At 40.9% G+C, this 22,090-nt stretch overlaps 2 protein-coding genes across 2 annotated transcripts; both read left to right on the top strand.

Annotated features, from left to right (window-relative positions):
- The first annotated feature begins 2,578 nt into the window (after positions 1–2,578).
- Positions 2,579–3,040, top strand: LOC115761501 (keratin-associated protein 19-2). Its single transcript, XM_030703268.1, has one exon. It carries the CDS (start codon positions 2,579–2,581, stop codon positions 3,038–3,040), a length of 462 nt encoding a protein of 153 aa, XP_030559128.1.
- Positions 3,041–17,865: 14,825 nt separating this feature from the next.
- On the top strand, positions 17,866–21,616 carry LOC115761605. Its single transcript, XM_030703407.1, has 9 exons — positions 17,866–18,023; positions 18,138–18,264; positions 18,338–18,481; positions 18,540–18,712; positions 19,139–19,345; positions 19,829–20,210; positions 20,269–20,479; positions 20,568–21,005; positions 21,063–21,616. The coding sequence occupies exons 1-9, from the start codon at positions 17,988–17,990 to the stop codon at positions 21,529–21,531; spliced, it is 2,187 nt and encodes a 728-aa protein (XP_030559267.1). The 5' UTR covers positions 17,866–17,987; the 3' UTR covers positions 21,532–21,616.
- Positions 21,617–22,090: the final 474 nt, after the last annotated feature.

The raw sequence follows: 22,090 nt of genomic DNA on the forward strand, positions 1-22,090 counted from the left end.
CTTTTGGCCAGGCATAAACATTGCCCTAACTCCCAAATGAAATGAATACTCCGAGCAGAGCATTCGGTATTAACTGCCTAGCTAAGCGTAAACAACAGCAACAACAATAACCCCATTCTCTATAATAATAACGGAAACTTATTAGGCAACCAGACAAGTCCGCTCAGTTGGCCTCCCAATACACCAAGGGCAGCTGGTCAAGTGGCTGCTCAACTGGCTGCCAGCCAGCCATTTAAATGTCTTTACTGGGCAACGTACATGATTCTGCTCAAAATATAAATTTTTAACAATTTAATAAAAAAAATTAAGAATCCTAGTCGAGAGTGCAAGCAAAGCTTCTTACAATTTTGTGGAGAAAGGAAGTATTCTGGATCGGTGTATTCTACACAAGATAATTGATCCGAGCAAAATTTCAACTGATAAGTGAAATGTTGCTGAGATACTTGTTCTCAAGACCAGATTCCACTTGATCTTCTAGGGGGATTCAAAATTCCAAGTCTCTGCTTGTAGTTTCTGAGATCCTGTTACTCTTCTTAATATATCCAACAAAAATGTTATTTCCTAAACTATCCTTTGTTTTTCAACTTAATCTTACACAAGTACAAAATCTTACGAACTACTATATCATTTGGTTGAAAGAAACAACAAGAATTTTTTGTATGGAATATTGTTCTGTTACTCAAAATATTTCAACCGAACTCAGCGTAACAATTCCGCACATATGTACCTACAAAACCGTATCGTCTCTAACTATCTAAATTATTGCCGCTATAGAAATAATCGCGCTAAAATAAATTTTTCCCGTCAAAGTACTTATAAACTCAAGATATCCGTTCCCTTTTGGCTACAGTCCTAAAAAGAATTTCTTTTATATCACGTATTCTTTTAACCTTTTTTAAATAAGCCACTGTCTCTCTCCCACTTTCTTTTTCTTTCTTTATCTCCCTTTTTCGTTCAGATTTTCTGCCTCTCTTTATTTCTTTCTCTCCCCCTCCCCTCTTTCCCTCTCGTTCTTTGTTGCCCTCTCTGTCTCTCTCCCTCTCTCTCTTTCTGTTTCTTTCTAGCTAATTTTCTCTATCTCTCTTTCCCTATCTCTCGTTCTATCTACGTTTCTCCGTTCTCTTTTATCTTTAACTCTCTCTTTCTCTCTTTCATTATCTCTCTCTATCTCTTTCGCTTTCTCTCTCTTTTCCTCTAGCTAGAGCTTTCTCCCTTTTCCTCTGGCTCTGGCTCTCTACCCTTCTCTTCTTCTCTGTCTCCTCTCTTTTTCTCCCTCTCTCATCCACTCTCCCGCTACCACTATGTTTCTCTCTTTCTTTCCCTGTCTCTGACCAGGCCACAACTTTTATGCAATTTTAATTTTAACTGCTTTTTGTTTTGGCCCGACGCTAATTTATGCAGCAGGCTTGTATGCTGACCGATGGTGACGACTAGCCTGAATTTGGATGGGATAGATTTCTGGCCCGGGCTGACACGCCAAAATGTGCAGCTATTGATGTTGACGTCGTTAATTGACCCACTTTTTGAACTGGCTTAAAACGTTTAAATTTGAATAAGCAAATTAAAAAGCAACAACAACTACAATAACTCTGCGATGAGGCGATCATTCTGCATAAATGAATAAAAATGGATGCGATGGCGCTGCCTGTAGATTTGGCTTAAGCTATAGAATTAAAAAAAAAAACGTTGCTCATGCGACAAGTCGCAAAGTGGCGTGAGGCATAGAGCCATCGAGCATTGTTAATGGACAGGTCGCGCATAAAACAAACAGCTAGCCAAACAAAAACAAACCTGCGAACAAGCAAGCTGGCAAATAGGCAAACAACAGCAACAACAGCAAAAGCAGCAATAATAACAACAACAGCAACACCAACACCAACAAACAACAACAACAAACAACAAACAGCAAACAGCAATTTACACTTACGCACCAAAAGTTGAAGCTTATGACGTGTGCGTGCGGCGAACCTTGTGCGGTACGCCCGGTGTCGGCCCAAGGGGTCTTGGCCTGGTCAATAGCATAACTAACCTTCAAATGAAATTAGCACATTTGCACAGCTTACCTGACCGCAAGTGCTGGTTAAGGTTAACAGGAACGGGAACGGGGCAAGTGGCAAGCAAAAGTTGAAGTTACCTGGCGCAAAGTGAAATGTTTTGCTCTTTAAACATCCAGTGAGCCATTCGATTTCATGAACGCCACTTAGCGTGCGAGCCAATGGCGTTGGCAATAGCCGGCAACTGGTAGCTGCTGCTGCCGGGCCACATGAATTGGCTTTTTGTTCCATTTTGGCCGCAATCGCATATTTAAATAGTTTGTTTTATGACGTTTACATTAGCGTCTCATTTCGCTAACAAGCAACAACAAAAAAAAACGAACACCAAAAAAAGAAGCGAAACAAAAGTTTCTATTTTATGCGCAAAGTTCTAAGGCTATAAATGGCTAAAACATTCGCTGGCTGGGTCACAGTTGGCTGCACAGCACCACACGAACGCACAAACCACACGGTCACCACATAACAACAGCTATACACAAATTCAAGCAGCTCGCTAGGTAAACAGCTTAAGGAGTCCCGGCACAATGCGGAACTGCGTCTTATTTGGATTATATGCGCTGCTAATCGTCGCCTGCCACTTGGACGCAACAGTTGGCCAGCCCCTCAAGGAGGAGGATGCGGCCAGACCGGAGGCACAGCCAGGGGCAGCAGGCGGAGCACGCGTTGCCAGACAAATCGGCTTTGGAGGCTATCCGTCGTACTATGGCAGCGGGTATGGAGCCTATGGCGGTGCATTGGGTGGTATTGGCGGCTATGGGGGTGCCATTGGCGGACTTGGAGGCATAGGATATGGCGGCTACGGTGGATATGGTGGTTATGGAGGATATGGTGCTGGCATACGTAATCCTTATTATCCTTACGGCAGTACGTACGGCGGTGGCCTACTGGGCAGCGGATATTATGGTCGTCCTTATGGTTATGGTTATAGTTATGGATATCCGTTCTCCGGCAGTTTCGGCATCTCCCCGCTATCCCCATTCATGTGAAACCAAATTGTCAATCAAAATATATGTATATAGATTTATGGTGGAAAATTGAGTCCAAATGTTTTACCTTAATAGCTATTCGCTAGCATATTTACCTGATGTCCACCGTCCTGTGTACCATGTCCTGTTCCTTTGACACGCTTAAATGCTCTGCGATTCAAAACGATTACTGCTTTTATTCATTAAAAGCTCGTGTGGCTCACCTCATTATTTGCTTACCCCAACGTTAACAAGAGCTCTCAGTTGTGGCACACTCACACATACACATACACATACACACACATACATACACTTGGAACGCACACCTGGCGATAACTACAGATTAAGCAAATAGTACCGAGTGCCAGCGGGCTACTTGGAGAATGGCACGCGGCTGCAACGGTAGACAGGAAGAACTGTATCCTTTTTAGATTTTAATTACCGATACTGCTGCACAGCACTGTGTCAGCAAGGCGCCAGAGGAGCGTCATTATCCATGTCGTAAGTCCAAGTTGTGTAGTGCCATTTAATTAGTGTGACTTCAGTCAAGTTGTATTGCTCATACGCACCGCTGCCCCAGCTTAAAACATTCAGCCCGACTCTCTTGCACAGTGAAAGCAAACAGACTTGGTCAAAGCGATAGACCAATTGTAAAAGAAGTGAAGCTGAGACTAATGCCAGAATGTGAGCATTGATAAAGCTGTAATGCTCTTACCTAATGATAGAATTTATAAACGAATTGCAAATTTAAGCTACAGTACGAAATGCTTTAAATTTGAATACAAAATTGTCAGCATGTGGTCCAGTTGATTCCATCATTAGCTGACCAACTATTCAAATGACATATATATATATATATACATATATATACGAAAGATACTTGGGGTTGGAAAATACCGAGAAATTCAGAATTTGCAATTGCTAGAATCTATTTGCCACTTTGCAATTGCAAAAACTTTGTGTGCAATTCTTTTTAATGCCCCTTTGAACAGTTACCCAGTGTATCCAGTGAATAGTCTATGCATGTGATTTAATTTTTTATGTGCGCGTATTTGTTCTGCTCGGCTTTTAAATGCGCTCGCCGCCTGCTGTGTTTAAAATGGCAATCAGATAACACCTCTATTTTTTTTAACTATTTTTTTTTTTGCCCATTCAAAGGTAACAGAGTGGTCCCTTTCAGCTTTTGACTGCTGCGGTTGCATTGAGAGCGCTCTACACGCGCCTTTTATGCGCTGCCAGCCAGAATGGTCAAAGCCTATGCCCAGAATATTTTGTAGCCAAGGGAAGCTAAGCTGGCATTGCGTGGCTCACTAGCTATCTGAATGGCTGTGAAGCTGCTAGGCAACATAAGCTAAATGCATTCTTAACCTTTGTGGATCTGGTCTGTCTGTTTACATGTAAATGTTGTACAAAGTAGCGCTGAATAAAGAGTTTCTGCCGTCGAGACCTTTCCAGTTGAGTATTTACTGTTGCATAGTTCAACGCCATGCAAAAATAGGGCTTGCTTCAAGAATACATCAGCAGCTTATCCTTTGGCAGTCCGACAGTCCAGAAATTCGACTGACAAACACTCAAGACACGGCTAACAAGATGACAACATAAGAGTTCTATGGCTCAGGTTCTCCTATTCTTTTTCAGCCAATCTTTTAAGTGGTGTTAAGACAAAAAACATGCATACTATATATATGCCAGATTATGCGCCCGCGGCAGTAGACCCGTTGAATCATTGGCCTTGTAGGGTATTAAAAAAGATTGGCCATTAACTGATGGCTAGATAGACAGGTTAAGACGAGAAGAAGAAAACGGTCGCGGTCAGGCCGCAACTAAAAAGCTCGCACCCTTTGAGCGTACAAGTGCACAAGCAACAGTTGTGTTTAGTTTTGAAAAGGACTTGACCAAGGAGTTGCTGCATAGCACTCACAAAGACAGCCCCCAAGCCGTAGCCAAACAGTTTAAAGCGCATTAAACTTATCTGATGGCTGTGTGTGTGTGTGTGTGTGTGTGTGTGTGTGTGTGTGTGTGTGTGTGTGTGTGTGTGTGTGTGTGTGAGTGTGTGTTGGTCGGGCGTGTAGGAAAACAGCTGGCAGCCAGGCCACTTGGCTTATCAATGCATTTTAAACGAGCTGCTTGTAAGCTGATGTCGTTGAAATTAATGACAAATTAATATTAACAAAGCAATCTGCTGCTGCTGCTGCTGCTGCCACCCGAAAACCAAACAAACCGCAATTTACCCATAGACGACGGCAACAACCCGGCGACGGGCAGCGATTCGACTTGAATGTTACTTAATTGGAACTTAATGTGCATGGAATTGTTTACAAGCGCCGCGACGGGCATACCAAACAATAGCCCTTAGATAAGCACAGTGCCGACAGCTTTGAGCAGTACTTGGAAAGCGTGCTGGGTTGAGGGGCCGTACGAAAAGAAAAATGCGTTTTAAAGTGACACTTGATGTAGGTAATGCGACAGCATAACAAGCCGAACAGAGAAACACAATAAAATAAAATAGTCAAGTGGTTGCCGCTGCTACGACTATACAAATGCCCTTCCGCAAACACAATATCCATGCAAACACAAGACATTTTTGGCGCATGTTGTTGTTAACAATCAAACTTAACAAAACTTGTAAAAAATTACGCAATTAATTTTTAATGCCATGTGCACAATACAGTCTTTATTCCCTTTTGTTTGACCTCACAGCTAATATGCTATGCATTATAGGTCATTAAGTGATCTGGACAAATGCATTGCATACCCTGCATTACACATCAATATGTGATAGCTGCGTTCTACACTTTTGTCCAAAAATACTTTACAATATAAATCAGCATGAGATCCATCATGCTTTCTTGTCTTTGACTTATGCTGAATTTGGCCTGAAAAAAAAAAAACAAAAACCTAGTGCATGGCAGTTGATTAAAAATGCCTTAGAGTTGTTATTAAGAGGAGAAATTGCTTTACCTTGTATTTTTTAACACGCTTCAGAAATGTTAGCACATTTTTAAGTACACACTATCCCATACAATGGGATATCTTCTCGTCGAGCACATTGACCACACGATTGTTGCAAATTGTTCACTTATTTTTTTTTTGTATGTTCTCTCCCGAAAATGCAGACGAGAGCTTTAATTTGCGCGAGATGCTCCCACTCATCAGCTGAGCAGCGAGTACGTGTGGGGGAGGGGGATGGAGTACATTATCTTAAGAGCTGCTCCTCGTTTGCTGTTACAATAAGTCCTGCGCCGCTGCTCAGCCGGCGTCGCAGTCAGGACTGCTGCCGTCGCTGCCATCATCACTGTCCAGCGTTGACAGCTGTTACAGCTGCAGAAATATGCAAATTGGAAGGCGTTTTAATAGATAAAGAGCAGCGTGCCGCAGCAGCCCCCACGCAAAGCATAAGACGAAAAAAGGACACAAATGCACAATGGTGGAAAATGTTGAAAAAAAATTGTAAAAATAAAAATAAACTTTTCGCGCCAAAAAAAAAAAAAAAAAAGGAAAAGCACCAAAGTAGTCATAATAATGTTTTTGTTGCACATTGTGAAATGAAGTGTTTAATGCTCATAATCCCATTTGTCCCAAATGGTTGAACGAACATCATGAACGAAATTTAAGAATAACGCAGTTTCAAAAAGCGCAAGTTACAAATTATCAAAGATTTCTGGAAACAAAAATAAAATTATAAATAAATTTAACGATGGCAACACGAAATATATATAAATTTAATAGTTTAACGTCCATACTCTCCATGAGATCCAGATTTTTTTCCTCAAAATCTACAGTGGTACTGAACAGTATGCGACATATTTTGCCCACGGTACACCATTGCCCACTCTCACATCTGTGGAATATGTGAACGTGTGGGTGTGTTCGGCTGTGCTTTTTTTGTTGTTTTTTTTTTAAGGTTTTTTTTTAATGCCAGCTCTGTTCGGGTCTACGGACTGAGTGCCGTTGACACTACGCTCAGCACGCAGCCGGCAAATCAACTTAAAATGCAAAATAAAAATGCTAACTTTCGGTCGTTTGTTATTTACGTCGAGCACAAACTGTAGTTAGTTGCGTTGTCATGGCCCGGCCGGTTCGCGTCCAGGTTCACGCCTGGAAAGCCTGGCTCGTTTCCGTCTCCCTGTCCGTGTCCGTGCCCAATCCTGTTGCGCTCTTTACGCTCTACAGCTCCTTTTTGTGGCGAACGCTGTGCTGTTGTTGTTGCTTTTGTTTTTGGGGGCGCCCGCTTAGCTGCCCTTTTTTTCTGCTGTTCGCATGTTTTTTTTTTGCCTTTTTTGCTGTTGTTGTGCCTTAACACTAAATTGACTTTTAATGCAAAATAAACCAAAATAATGTATTGCGTAATTTTCTTTAAAGAATTTTTACATTAGCATTTCAAAAGAGATTTCTCTGCGCTGCGCTTCCACCCTCTGAACGCTCTGAAGCGTTGTCTTCGTTACCTTCCATTTGCCTCGCCCTTGTCCTTTCCGCTCCTGATTCCAGTTGTCCATTTTGCGCGAAACTCGTCGGAACTAAAAGAGCAAAGGCAAAAAGGAAAACACCTTTCCTGCTGCCTGGCTAAACGCGACATTTAATGTTGCGTGAGGATAATCCAATCTGCTTGACATGAATTTTAATTTGCATTGAGTAATTAGCCGGAGTTCAGTTGCACGGCTGCGAACAAGAGCTACGTACAAAATGGAAAAACAAAAATAAAAATAATGCCAGTTAGCCAACGTCATAGTCATTCTGCCAAATGCTAAATAGAATTAGTCGCTTCTCTTGCTCGGCATCTTCAATGTTTTTTGTTTTTTTTTTTTTGTTATTTTATCTTATTTTTTGGTTTGTCTGCTACTTTTGTCTGGCACATTAGGACATACATCCGTATACGTACAGACGTTAGCTTGATTTTGAACAAATTGAACTAATTTTGCTTTTGGGGCCAAAACCTGAAATTTGCTCGCCGGCTGGCACATTTGCTGATTACGTTCGTCCTGCTTGAGCCGGGCGTTCGTTCGTTCGCTGGTTGGGTCGTCCTGCTCGTCAGCCAGGCAATTGAAACAAACAATAAAACGTGCGCTTTCCTTAATTCAAAACAGCCGGAGTACGAAAATAAAGGGACTTTTGAAAAAAAAACCTAAAATCGACGGAAAAAAGAACACAATCACCAAATAAGAGATTGAATTTCTGCTTGCCTGCACTTTAATTTGCGTGCATCAACGCAAAATGCTAAAAACACACGTCCGCCTAAAACGAATTGAAAATCATGCATACGCCGCGTTATTTCGTCGCAAGCACATGCTCACACACACACACACACGCCCGTGCGCACACTCATAAACAAACGCAATCAACGCGAAAATATTTCATAGAGCAGACAGGAAAATAATAAATAAATTCATAATGGTTTGCCAATGACAAAATATTGCAGCGCCAATCGGCAAAATATTAACACACAAGTGACGCAAACGCGTCAACTGCCGCATTTCCTCAGACGTCCCAGGCACTGGGACTAACCACAGTGCCCGAAACACCCGCAATCACACACTCACACACACTCGCACACACTCACACACACTCATACAGATGTGGCTGCAACACCCAGCGGCACATGGGCCACGACAAATTATTGCATTTCATACCACAAAATTGCATTAAACGGAAACGCAATCAAGCCTTGCTTTTGCGCCTGGCCGCATTGTTTGCCACCCACCTCCTCCACCCAGAGTCGTGTCCAGAGGCTGTGACAAAAATGCATTTAAAATTTTCAACGTTAGTTAAAATGCAAAAACCGCAATACCATGCGCTTGCCCAATGAACTGTGCGCGAGGGGGAAAATTAACTCAATTTTGGTATGATTTGATGCTGATTTGATTGCACAACTGCCTATCAGGCGTACGTCGCGTCGCGTCGCGTCGCCTCGCGACTTGTCGCCATAAGGATGCGTTTATTGGCGCACATGGGAGCAACAGAAAATCTAGCATAAAGGGACACGCTTGATGCTGCCTAATACAATACACCAGCATCCTGCTGGCAACAGCATGCATACTGAATGCATGCCAACTGGCATTGCCACACAGCGCTGAATGCGAAAATTACGTTCCATATGCATGCTAATGGGAAATGATAATGAACATTTACAAGTTCTGCAAGTGCTCTGCATAAATGAACCAACAGCAAAGCGATGAGTGTGCAAATTGCAAACATGTCACTAACAACAGCAACAACAACAACAAAAACAACCATGGAAATCAAAGTGTATGAGTGTTTGTGAGGAAGCTACTCAAAAGCCGTTATGCAATTATGTAAATTACACATATTACACAATTCAATTTGACTCTTTATTTTGTGTATTTTACATTTACATGACTCGCAATTACATTTACCTGATGCTGCAATTGTTGTTGTGCAGCCCTGTCAAGAAATAAGCACAGTGCTCAATAATCCAACAACAAATATTAATTGATAACGAATTAATTATAATTGTTGTTTATTTTTTGACAACACTTTATACTTTCCTATGTTTATGTTCCTATGTTGTTAACGGGAGTTAGATACAACGTTTGAGCTCAATTGCAGCCAGTCAATATTTAAGGTATCTGATTTCTAATTAGATATATTTATATATTTTAATATATATGCTAAATTCAATTAAATGCAAATAAAGGCAAGAGATGTGCTGAAGTTGTCTGCAAAATACCCTGTAAGCATATCAATTACAATTGGTAAATTTAAATTTAATTAAATTTTGTATTCGTATTTCCAAAACGCATTTTAATATAAAAACGTTTTTCGAAAATATATTTGTATAGATAAAAGTATAATTTGTATATTTTGTATATCTATTGAGCTTAAGTTACAAATTTAGTTATAATTATTTTTAATATATTTTCAAACATAAAAATTTTGAACTGCGCATTAAAAGTTTTTCTGTTAATATTCTAAAATATCAAGCTGTAAGTAAGTAATCGCAATTCTAACATTTTATTTTTAACAGTAAAAAGGGCATTTCTGTTCGTTCAATTTAAACATTATTGTTTTACAATGTCTTTACTTACTTACGCTTAAATCAATAGGTTACTTATTGATATTTAAGGATATATGGCTAAATATGCAAATAAATAATCGAATATCTAAAATAAACTTAAGGCAGAAATTAACTTTATGAAACTTTAAAATATTCTAGGCTAATAAAAATATATAATAAAGAATCGAATGTCTAAAATTTATTTGAATACTAAAAGCTGCACCTCAAATATTCAATTTATTGAAAAGTAAGTGCATATATGTTACTTCAGTTTATTGAAAATATATAGATTAGCTATATTTACGCTCAAGTAAACTTTACATTCTTTACTTTATTAATGTATCATTTTTCTGTTCTAAAAAATTTAATTAAATATCATGTATACAAAATAGGATTAAACAACCGCTAGCATGGTATTACTTCAATGTACTTTATAATATTCATCGAATTTAGATATTTTAAGATTTTAAAAACTAATCTGTAATATTTGGATGAAATTGGCGTCAACGAAACTGTTTTGTAACATATTGTAGATGTGCTGGTTGCCCGCCAGGCTTATTTGATTACAGACCATTTAAGCCCGTATGTAATGGATATAAAATGTGGTCTTTGCCTTTGGCTGGACTACGTGGTTTCGCCTGTTGGTGCTATTTTTTGATGGATGTATTGTTGTACAGTTTGTTATTGCTACTATGCTGCACTTACGTTCCATGGGCAATTTGCTGGCGCAAAGGCTAAATAATTCAATTAAAAATTTCTGCGTATACGCAATTTGAAAGCAATTTAAAGCGCATACAAATTGATTTAATTAAAGCGCCGTTTTAATTGTATCAACATTGTGGTTCATGCAAAATAGTTGTAATCTAGTTTATACGCTTTTATTATGAACAGATTTCACCTGAAGTGCCAAAAGTCGATTGCATATTAAGCAAAGACTTGGAATGTTTTTGCCACTTCGGATATGCACTCAACGCACAAGTAGTTCGTTGCTTATGTTAGGCAATTTGTTAATTAAATTTTGGGCTTTTACCAAATGAGATTTTTGCATACACAAACTCAATGCGGGCTGTCACAAATTGAGCAGCAGCTGCAGCAGGCAGTGGCAACAACATCGCACTTGATGACACTAAATAAAAGATTTTACACTGTTGATTTTTGCGCTTTTTTGGAACTTTGCACGTTGCATTGCACTTGATCTGTGTGCCAAACGTTAGAACGACACTTCAGCCCCAAGAAAGCCAGCCGGAGCCGAACAGCCGGGTCTGTGAGCTGCTGCTGCTGCTGCTGCTGCAACTGTGGCAGGCATGAGTATGAGGCAGGTTGCTGGCAACAGCTGCACTTGTTTGTAGCACACAATCAGCTCGTTTCATTTTATTGCCAACGTAGTCGTCGGCGTCGTCGTCGTCGTCGTCAAGCGGCGCCAACATAGTCAACAGAGCTGCCTGGTTGATTCCTCACGCCGCTGCTGCTGCCGCTTCACCCGCTGTTGCCGCTGCTGCCGCTCCACCCGCTGCCGCTGCTGCTTTTGGGCGTCGTCGACGCTAGACACAAGACTTGACAGCAAAGCAAAATTGTATTTACATTCAATTAGTGCCAACAAAATTGTCTTTGGCTGCTTGTCGTTGACTGTGCCTAGCGCCCAAGCCAAGACACAGGCTGGCTTGGCTAAAGTTTTTTTTTTATTGTAACCCGGCTGAGCGTAAATTACTTTTCGCAATGGCCCTTTCACTGTGGGTGGTCGAGTTGTATGAACCATGCTGCACCCGCCCTATAGTTGCAGCTAAGTAATGTAAAATTTATTTTAAATAAACTGAAAATATGTTTTGGCCCGTACTTTTGCACTATTTGCCACCCGTTGGCTGGCTGCTTATTTCTTGCCGAGCATTTTATTTATGCATAACAAAGCACCACTTAAATCTACTCAGTTTTTGTTTGTTTTTTTTTTTTTTTGCAGCATGTACCCATTGAAAATGGATGATACGGGGTATCATAATTTCGTGCAAATGTATGTGACAGGCGGAAGGAGGCATACTAATAAAAAGTATATATATTCTTAATCAGGACGACAAGCTAAGTTGAGGCATGTCCGTCCGTCTGTTTAAACGCATCGATCCCGAGAACTACAATAGCTGAAGACTTAAAAATTAAAAAAAATATATATCCCCATATCATACTCACAACGAAATTTATATTTTTTGTCGATATCTCGTTTCCTTTCCAAAATATCGATTACAGTCTATTTTAAGACTTGGTTTTTTAAGCATAACTTGAAAAACTCGAAGACTATAACAGCTGAATACACCAAATTTGGTATATTCAGTCATTTTCAATAAATATATAAGAAACTTTTTTAACACATGCCCTTATTCTCCCCAAAAATTGAAAATAAACTCAGTTTTTAAGCTAGAGCCTTCTACTTGGGTATAAAAGCACATTTTAATGTCATTTTTATGCCTACAATATTTCATGAAGGTAGGTCAACACACATAGAAGTTATTCAAGATTACATTTGCAAAGGTGTGACGCAGGTGCAAGAAGCAGCGCTGCGTATGTTGCGCAGCTGACCGCACATGAGTTCGTGTGTTGTGCATAAATGCATCGACAAGAAACTGCCCTCAGATTCATAATGGGCTATATTTTAGGATTGGAAGAATTTCAAGTGTGGTGCTACAAACCAAAACATTATATTGACTGAGGGGTACAGAGATTCTTGTAGTCGAGCACAGTCGGGTTGTCTTTTTGGTTGTTGTTGTTGTTGTTGTTGTTGTTGTTTTTGCTGGTGCGGCTGCTTCTGATGCTGATGCTGCTTTTTGAAACTTTGCAATCTGCATGCCAAGTTGTCGACATTTTCACACAAACCATCGGGAAAGTGGCTTGCATATTATGGGTGCGGGCTTGGCAGGCAAATATATATATATATAAATACATATATAAATATACATGTATAAATATATATGTATAAGTGACTGAGGCGGGCAATGGTGCGACAGGGAAACCGTGTGCAGAGTGCAAGTGGCTGCGCGTTTATAACTTTTCAACTGTTGTATGAAATTTTACAAATTAGATTCATTTCTATGCATTGAAATACATTTGCAAACTTTGCTGCAGAAAGTTGCTCCAATATTCGCACACATGGCAGGCCAACTCCTGTATGGAAGCGTTGTAAAATGCACTGCACAGTTGCCAGCTATGCAGCTCTAACTGACAGACTAACCGGGCCAACCGACTGCAAGGACTCGTGAAATGCTGCAGCTGAACAGTGCCGACTGTCAGTCCTGACAGCGAACGGACCCAGGGACAGGCAATGACTCGACATGCCAAAACTCAGTCTATTAGTTTGACAGTTTATAAAGAAACATGTACGAAAGTTTTACATAGTATTTGCAATTTCATTAATACAAAACTTGTTTGAGGAACCAAACGCCCCGAGAGCATCTTTGGCGCAATTTTTGTTAATTTTAACTTTGAGACACACGAACACAACAAATACACACACACACCCAAATCCAGCTAGAACTTGTTGGCAATAAATGAACGAAGTCAAAAATACCAGAAATTGAAATGTGAAAACTCAAACATTCCAATGATAAAGAAACGAAAGCAGAAAAAAAATGCTCAACTCGAACATCATTTGCAGCATCAAAGCCAGAAACTCAGCATCAACGCCAACAGCACTGTCGCTGGAAAAGGCGGATTGGCGACTTTGCGCAGACATTGGCCAACGCGCACTCCGCGCACTTAGACCTCATCATAATTAATTAAAAAAGTTTTTTAAATCAATTTTCAAATGTCCCAGTGACTGGATATTTGATGAGCCACGCGGCAAAAAAACCCAGCTGAAAAAACATGCAAAGCCATGACGCAGTCAAATCCATTGCAGACCATTATAAGAAGCATATTGCAAATACTTAATTCGAGTTATTTTTTCATTTAAAAAGTACATGCTAAATTCACAGCACACACCAACAAAATTAAAAAAAAAAAACGAAGAGAAAAGGGCAAATATGATTTCCTAGAAATTCATATGCTCGAGTGTAAAAGTTCCCACAATATGAACCCTTAAACGGCAGCTGGCCCTTTCAAGAGCCAACATAAAACTTTTAATTAGTTATGCTTTGCACTCCTACTCAAAGCGGCGACTGACTGACTGACAGACAGTCCGAACAATTCCTTGTTCGCATCGTGACAAATGACAAACCGTTGCTAATTAATTGATGCAAATATTGCAATAGACAGCAATTAGGCAGCGGCCAGAGCTGCGGCAACAGAATTAACGGAACTGACGGCGAAAAGCCGTGCATTTTCCAAAATGATTTCCAATTTAATGGCCAAACTGCTATGCTGCATGCTGGGCTGAATATGCGCATAAAAAGTCAGCACAAAGAGCTGCCATGCCATTATCAAAATTGGAAATGCCAGCTACAAACAGCACACTCTTATTAAGGGTTTTCTGCTTTTGTTGTTGTTTTTCTTGTTATTGTTCATACTGTTGTTGTTGCTGCTGTTTTTCATACCCTACAACCATTGGAAATGGGAGAAGAAGGCATGGCCGACCCCAGAACTGAAGGAGAAGCTGAGTAGACTTAGCCACACGCATCAGTCTGTCTGCCTGTCTGTATGAAGACATAGATCTCGCAACTAGAGAATTGAATTTTGAAATAAATGTGCTTCAATATTATGGTCCCAATGAAATTTAAATTGTTTCTCGATATCTCGTCCCATTTCCAAAATATCGAGAAAAAAATTGATTTAAGTATTTGGATTTTAAGCATAACTCGAACACTATAAGGGCTGAATACAACATATAGTATGAACAGATTTTACAGTTGTGACACCTGCGGACCCCCCTCCCCGCACACTTCCTATATATATATATATATATATACACTCATATGTGAATGGCACTTTTCTGCACTGCAAATTTCATATAGATGTGGCGCATGCGGATCGGTACTGGGTATTTTTAAGTCGAGCAACCTCGACTAGAGCGTTTTCTTTTTGTGAACATGCTTGTGGTGGCTTTAACGGCTAAATTCGTGTGTGTTCGTCGTCGCATCAAATCAAAAACCCAGCCATGGGGGCAATGCATTTTCATTTAACCCGCGCGCGAAAACTAATTCAGCAAAAACAACCTAAAATGCCAAATGATGCAAGACGAGATGATATCCCTTGTTACGTTAAGATATTACCTTATATCTATGTTGAAGAAGGGCTCGAAATGATGTAACTACTAAAATTATCTATAATTATTTTAAGGTTAGTTGATAATAGATAATATTTTTGATATTAAACTAAAACAAAATTGAATATTGATAGATTAATGGATAGCCAGGCGAAATTCAAATATTGCATTGAATTATACAGCTCATAAAATCTACAAATCAAGCCAAGCAAACAATTGCATAGAACGCCAGGTACTGAAGTCGTGAATGCTTGTTGACAAAGATTCCAGTTGCTGCTTACACAAGTCGTTTGCGCAAGTACACAAATAATATACCCCTCAAGTTCAACATATGAGAATTACATGCGCAGTAAGGAAGTAAGAGGGGCAGATATGTAGGGTATATAAATAAATACTTGAGAAAAACATTCACAACTCTGGCGTAGAATTATAAGCAGCGACCGGATCGATGCACTACAAAAATGCAGGTAGTGCCTGGCAAATAATGGCAGAGCGAGAGAGCAGGACAGGTAAGCACCTAGCACCTGTTTGCGCCTTTATATGCGAGTGTGTGTGTGTGTGCGTGCGTGTGTGTTGAAGTGCGCATAAAACGCGCCGCAACAGAAGTGAGCAGCATTTTTATTTATTTTCTGCGGCGTACTTTTGCCTTTTTTTATTTATGTTGTTGTTTTCTTTGTTTTGGTACTGCTCGCTACCAGATATGTATTTTTCGAATTCCAAGTCGAGGACGAGGACGAGAACGAGGACTACGACAACTGCAATTGCAACGAGGTGGGCGTGGCGAGGCAGGGTAAGATAAGGTGGCAGTGCCTCGTTTGTAGCTGGTGCCGGTGCGAGTTTGTTTGGGAAAGCGCCTGTTTAACACTTAAGATATCGTATTTCTTATACCCACGCACACACACACAAGCACACATGCACAAATGCACACACATGTGCGGCAAGCATGCCACAAAGCAGCTCTACACATAGTTTTTGGTGCCTGGCGCCTGGGCTTTGGCTTTGGCTATGCTTCTGGTGCTGGGTCTGACTAAAGATAAATATGCATGCGGTTGGTTTTATAAGGCATGGCAAAGGTGCATTACGTATACGTATTGCATATACGTCAGCCATTTCAACAGACGCGCCTCCTTTCCGCCGCCTTTCGCACATTTGCATGCAATAAAGATGGCGGGCGATAACTAGGTTGCCAGCCATTGTTTGCCTTTTTCCCATATTTCTCTGTGTGTATGCGTGTGTGTGTGTGTGTGTGTGCGTGTGAAACTTACCGCCCAAAAAGCAGCTAGTGCCAGACAACCAGCTTAGCAGACAGCCCGGCACTAAAATAAAAGGCAATGTACGCCAAGTGCCGTCACCTGCCGCCGCCTGCTGCCATCTATTATGCAGATGTACAGCAGGTTCATGAATATATGCCAGCGTTTTGTCTAGGTTTCTGGGCGTGCGAGTGCGAGTGTGTCTGTGTGTGTGTGTGTAAGTTAAAAAAATGTAAATATAAAAAAGAAGAAAATGAAAGCATGCTGCAAAGTCGAACTGACAAAACGCCATATGTTTGAGCACGATAAGCGCAGGTGGGCCAACATTCATCTCTTCATACTCCGTGCAATTGAGGAACTCAAAACTATAATTTTAAATTAGCTGCATATAGCATTTACCAAAGAGCCCATCAGCCTTGGCAGCCAGCGTCAAAGCCCCCAATGCCAACAGCGGCCAGATCCGAAGCAAATAGCTCGCTGAGTAAATCAAAAATGTGCAATAAAACTTGCTGTGTGGCATGCAGCAAAGGTAAATGTGGGTTCGAAGCGTTTGGCCGGATGGAAAGCTCATCTAAGCAACGATAATGATTGCAATTCATTTTTATGACCTCACTAAGCGGTCGGACATTACGATTTTGAAGTGCAATTTGGCACGCATCAACGAAGGATATATATATATATATATGTGTACTTAAGTGCCCGCCAAGCATGTGGGCTATATCAGGTAGCTCGGTCTGGCAAGTCAATGTCATCAATAAAGAATCGAACTACACCAACTACTTGCCACATTTACAACAACTGTGCCACTCTTTCCGTTCAATAAACAATAGAGTGCTCAAAAAAATATATATATGTATAAAAAAAGGCATAGCCTAAATAAATATTAGTTATCCGAACTGAACTATACAGGTGATTGGCGCAGCTGTCATTGCCAATCAGGGACACACGATGTGTGTGTCCAGTAGCTTGACTCCTGCGCTTGAAGCCGTTTCTTTGGTTAGTTGGCGAGTGATTTTCCAATAAACTGAAATTGCATTTCATGATGCCAGGATATGTTTTTTATTTTTGCCATTTTTTTTTTTCAATCGAAACTCTTTCATTTGCTCATTTTTTATTTTTTCAGATTTTGCTGCGTCGCTTATAGAAAATTGAATAAAAGTGCTGCTGGCATAACGACAAACTGTGCTGAATGAGCGCGTGATTGCATGACGGTGCTGCACATCATGGCAGGACGATGAGAAGGAAGTGATTAGTGCTGGACCGTTTGGGAGCGCTTCGTGTACGTATCAGTGTGTGTGTGTGTGTGTGTATGTGTGTGTTCGTGTGCCTGTCTCAGTATAACAAAAGCAAACACACTCAAAGCACAGCACACAATGTCAATTTGTAATTTTTCCGATTTAAAGCAATGCTTCGATTTTATTGTGCCCTCGTTTAACACACGGCAGATATTTTTATTTACAATTTGTATCAAATAACATTAAAAAATAGTAAAAAAAAAAAGGTTCATAAAAATTGCACATCAGCATGCATACGACCAAGATTAAGGAGGGCGATGAGCGGGTAAGCATATGGACGCCGCCATATGGAGGCAGCATTAAAAATGGTCAACTAATACCTCTGCCCCCCCCCCCCCCCCCCCCCCCCTCCTAATCACCTTCCTACAAAACAATGCAGGAGGAGATGGAGCTGAATCAAATCTGGCGCGCCTGTCGTAAAATCCAAGGCGCAATTTTTCGTTATAACTTTGACATCTGTGCTGATTTAAAGCAACATGATCCCGACTGCACCGGCTACGTTTCGGGTGAGCGCCTGTCCTCGGGCACATTTCGATGCAGTTACCCCATTTTTTATGTCTCTTTTATGACCCTAACCAGAGTCTATATTCACATCGGTGCTGGGCAAGTATCGCAAGATGGTCGGCATGTCCGAGTTTGAGCTGAGGGATGTCTGCGATTATTTTCAAATTCGCGATGGACGCGTCGCCTATCGCCAGTTCTGCAAGGTGGTCTGCAACGAGAGTAAGTGAATATCGGGCTACGTTAGAAACGGCTACACAAGACTAACGCATCCCCATAGATCTCCATAAGAGCGCCGATAAGGAACTGGCTAGCGGTCTGGAGTGGAATGATCCCTACCACTTGAATCTTATACCACAACCGGAAGACCGTCGAAAGCTATGCTTGATTCTATTTAAAATAGCAAGGGAGACACACTTGCCATTGATGCCCTACTTTCAGGACTATGAGCTGGTTAGTTATCATCAAAAAAATTGCGAATTTAATTATGGGTTTCAGTTTAGCTTTAGCTCACGTACACAACACACGTATACGTGCGCTTTCAAAACTTTCAATAGAGCTTTTAACAATACGCTAAGAATGCATTTCTTTCAGTCAAGCGCACACTAATTCATTTACACATACATTTGACAATGTATTAACATTATTTTCTGTGCTTGACGCGTTACGATTCGCAGCAAGTTTTAGCCTAGATAGAAACCCAAAGTTATGACCAAAGTCAGCTGTTGATAGAACCGGGAACCGGGTTCTTTAAATAACCCTTTTAGGGTTTATTATATCTTGTGGTTTTTTGGTTAATATATAAAAATGGAAGCAAAACAATCCTAGATTTGGAGCCAAAAAGTCGACTAAAACCATTTTATAAATACTTATTTATAGATATCGCAAAATGTGGGCGTTGTCACCGTATCGCACTTCTCACGCGTGCTGCATTTTATGAAGATACCATTATCGGAATCCGATTTTCTGCTATTGCTCAAGCGCTACATGAAGGATGGCTATTTGGTGAACTATGTGGCCTTTCTCAAGCACATTGACAATATTATCGACTATTTGCGGCAACACAACCTATTGGATAACTCTGGAGTAAGCACGGATTATTTTCTATTTTGTAAACATAGGCTAAACCTACTTTTATACCCTTGTGGAGGGTATTACAATTTCGTCATGCAATGTGTAATGCATGAAAGCAGACATCTCCGACCCCATAAAGTTCATATATTCTAGAACTGCATCAATAGCCGAGTTGATATGACCATATCCGTCTGTCTGATTCTATGCGAACTCTTTTCTCGTTTAGCAAGATATCTTGACCAAACGGCATTTATTACTTTTTTTATGCTCCCTACATATGCAAAAAATCTTATCAAAATCGAAACACTATATCATAGGAACAAACCAGTCGAAAAGTATGTTCTTGTATGTTTCGGGTCTTCTGTTTTCCAAAATATTTTAATCGAACTCAGCATTTAAGAGCTTCACATCTGCAAAACCGTGAGGCAAATGCTTACAAGGGTATTAAATCATCGGCGTGCCGAAGATATTCTTAATATTTTGTTTTTTTCTTAGGATCTCATTCGCAACTTTCCGGGCCGCCTAATAGATCTGGAGCTCTCTCAGCTGCCAGCGATAAATGGCTGTCAAATAGTACAGCCCATATTTCCGGATGCTTGCAATCATCCAAAAAAGAATCGCGGAGAATGCGATATTGTGTTTTGCATTCAGAACTATATCTATAAGAATCGGGTGCGCACCTGTGAGTTTCTTGAAAAATTCGATTCGCTGCAGGTGGGCAGCATAACAAAGAATCAGTTTGAACGCGGTCTATCTAACATGGGCGTGGGAAAATATCTGTCGAGACGCGAATTGGATCTATTAGCGAATCGCTATTTGGATCCTTTGGACACAAATCGCGTGCGTTGGCGCAATTTTGTCGATGAAATCGACACGGGTAAAGAAATACTGACATCTATGCATTTGTCAATCGCTAAGATTTATTCTTCGCTCAGTTTTCACCATCAAAAACCTGGACAAGATGCCGCAATGCGTGGTTGAGTCACCCCTGGTGCACATTAAGGAGCTGCCCCGACCGGGCACCCTAGACTGGCAGGCGGCACCGGTGGATGTGCGCGAGCTGTGCGAGGAAGCCATGGCCAAAATACGTCTACGCATACGCAATCGTCGCCTCTACCTGCATCCGTTCTTCCGCAACTATGACAAGTGAGTACCGGAGCAATCTTAATAATGCAACTAACTCCCATCGACTGCTTTCTCTCTCTCTCTGTCTCTCTCTCTCTCTCTCTGGCAGACTGCACAGCGGACATGTAAACTGTCACCAGGCGAATCAAATCTTTCGCATTAATGGTATACTGCTGTCGAATCCTGAGCTCGATTCTGTGCTGCATCGCTATGGCAATGAGCTCGGCTTTTACTATACAAAATTCTTGGATGATGTCGATCCGGCAGAGTATGCCATGCCCACCATGATTGGCAAACAGGATCTGCAGGAATGTCCGCCATTCCCGCGCGACAATGGGACGAAAGAGCAGGCCACCGAAGAGGTCATCACGCGCATTCTGACCAGTGCCAAGCGACAGGCGATTACCAAGGGTGTTTCTGTCATTGACTTTCTGGCGGACTACGATCGTCATCGCGAGGGTCAGATATTGGAGAGCGACTTTAAGCGCGCCCTGGACAATGCCATGGTTATTCTCAGTGATGAGGATGCGACAATTTTGTGCAATGTGTAAGTCATCTTCATGCCGCCCAGTTGACCAGCCCTAATTCATTTCATTTCGATCAGCTTTCGATCGCCCAGTCGCAGTGCTTGCGTTCTCTACCGCGACTTTTGCAAGGCCCTTGATGAGATCTTTATGCAGTTCGATACGAATATGGGTGACAATGTGGTCACGGCTGTGCCACTGCTGCATCTACCGAATCTGGACTGTGTCGATTGCTTCCTAAACTTTGATGAGCGCACCCTCTGCTCGCAGGCACTGATGAAGCTTGCCCGCCGCCCGGACGAGATCTCCAATCTCAGCCAGGTGTTCAAGGACTTTGATCGCCAGCATTGCGGTTCGGTTACCCAGAATCAATTCCTACGCGCCATCACCCTGCGCGAAATGCATAATATGCTGAGCAGTCGCGAGTTCGAGGCCATTGTAAAATGTTTTGGCGTCAAGCGTGGACTCTGTTTGGAGGTTAACTATCGCGAGTTCCTCAATATATTGGACGTGCTCTTCTCCACTGGGCAGATGAAACGTAACTATTAACTATCCCAAATGTATGATATAATACATATAAATTTCGCATATACGTGTAGCTTACTTTCGACATTAAAAATTTCCCATGTGCGTTTGTATAAATGAAAATGCTTCATTTTAAGTGTCTTTTTTTGTATTTATTTTTTTTTAATGTTTTAATTGAAACTTTCTGCTTGAATTTTCCGGTTCATTTAAATGAGAAGTGAACATCATATATATATTCAATTAAAGAATGTACTATATCTATAATTAAGTGTGAAATGGAAACATATGTTTTTGTTCGCTTTATAACTTGAGGCTTACGGCTGACTGGAGGAGCTGCTGCTTAAGAGAGCAGCAAATGTACAAATATTTGAAATAGAATGCAAATCTGAAATTCTACTGCGCTAGTTAATAAACTTTTGCCTGCAAATTGTGCGGCTAACTAAACACATTCCATTGCGTGAAAAGCATTTGCCCCACGACTTTATCAATTGTGTCCCACTCTTCTCTATATTTTCTTTTAAAAGTCGGACGTATTTTTAGCGTAACATTTGTTCAATAAATTTTCTTTTGTTAAATAGCTATA

This window comes from Drosophila novamexicana, unplaced genomic scaffold (genome assembly GCF_003285875.2).
Source record: "Drosophila novamexicana strain 15010-1031.04,08,12 unplaced genomic scaffold, DnovRS2.1 tig00000485-arrow-pilon, whole genome shotgun sequence".
Classification (NCBI taxonomy): domain Eukaryota; kingdom Metazoa; phylum Arthropoda; class Insecta; order Diptera; family Drosophilidae; genus Drosophila; species Drosophila novamexicana.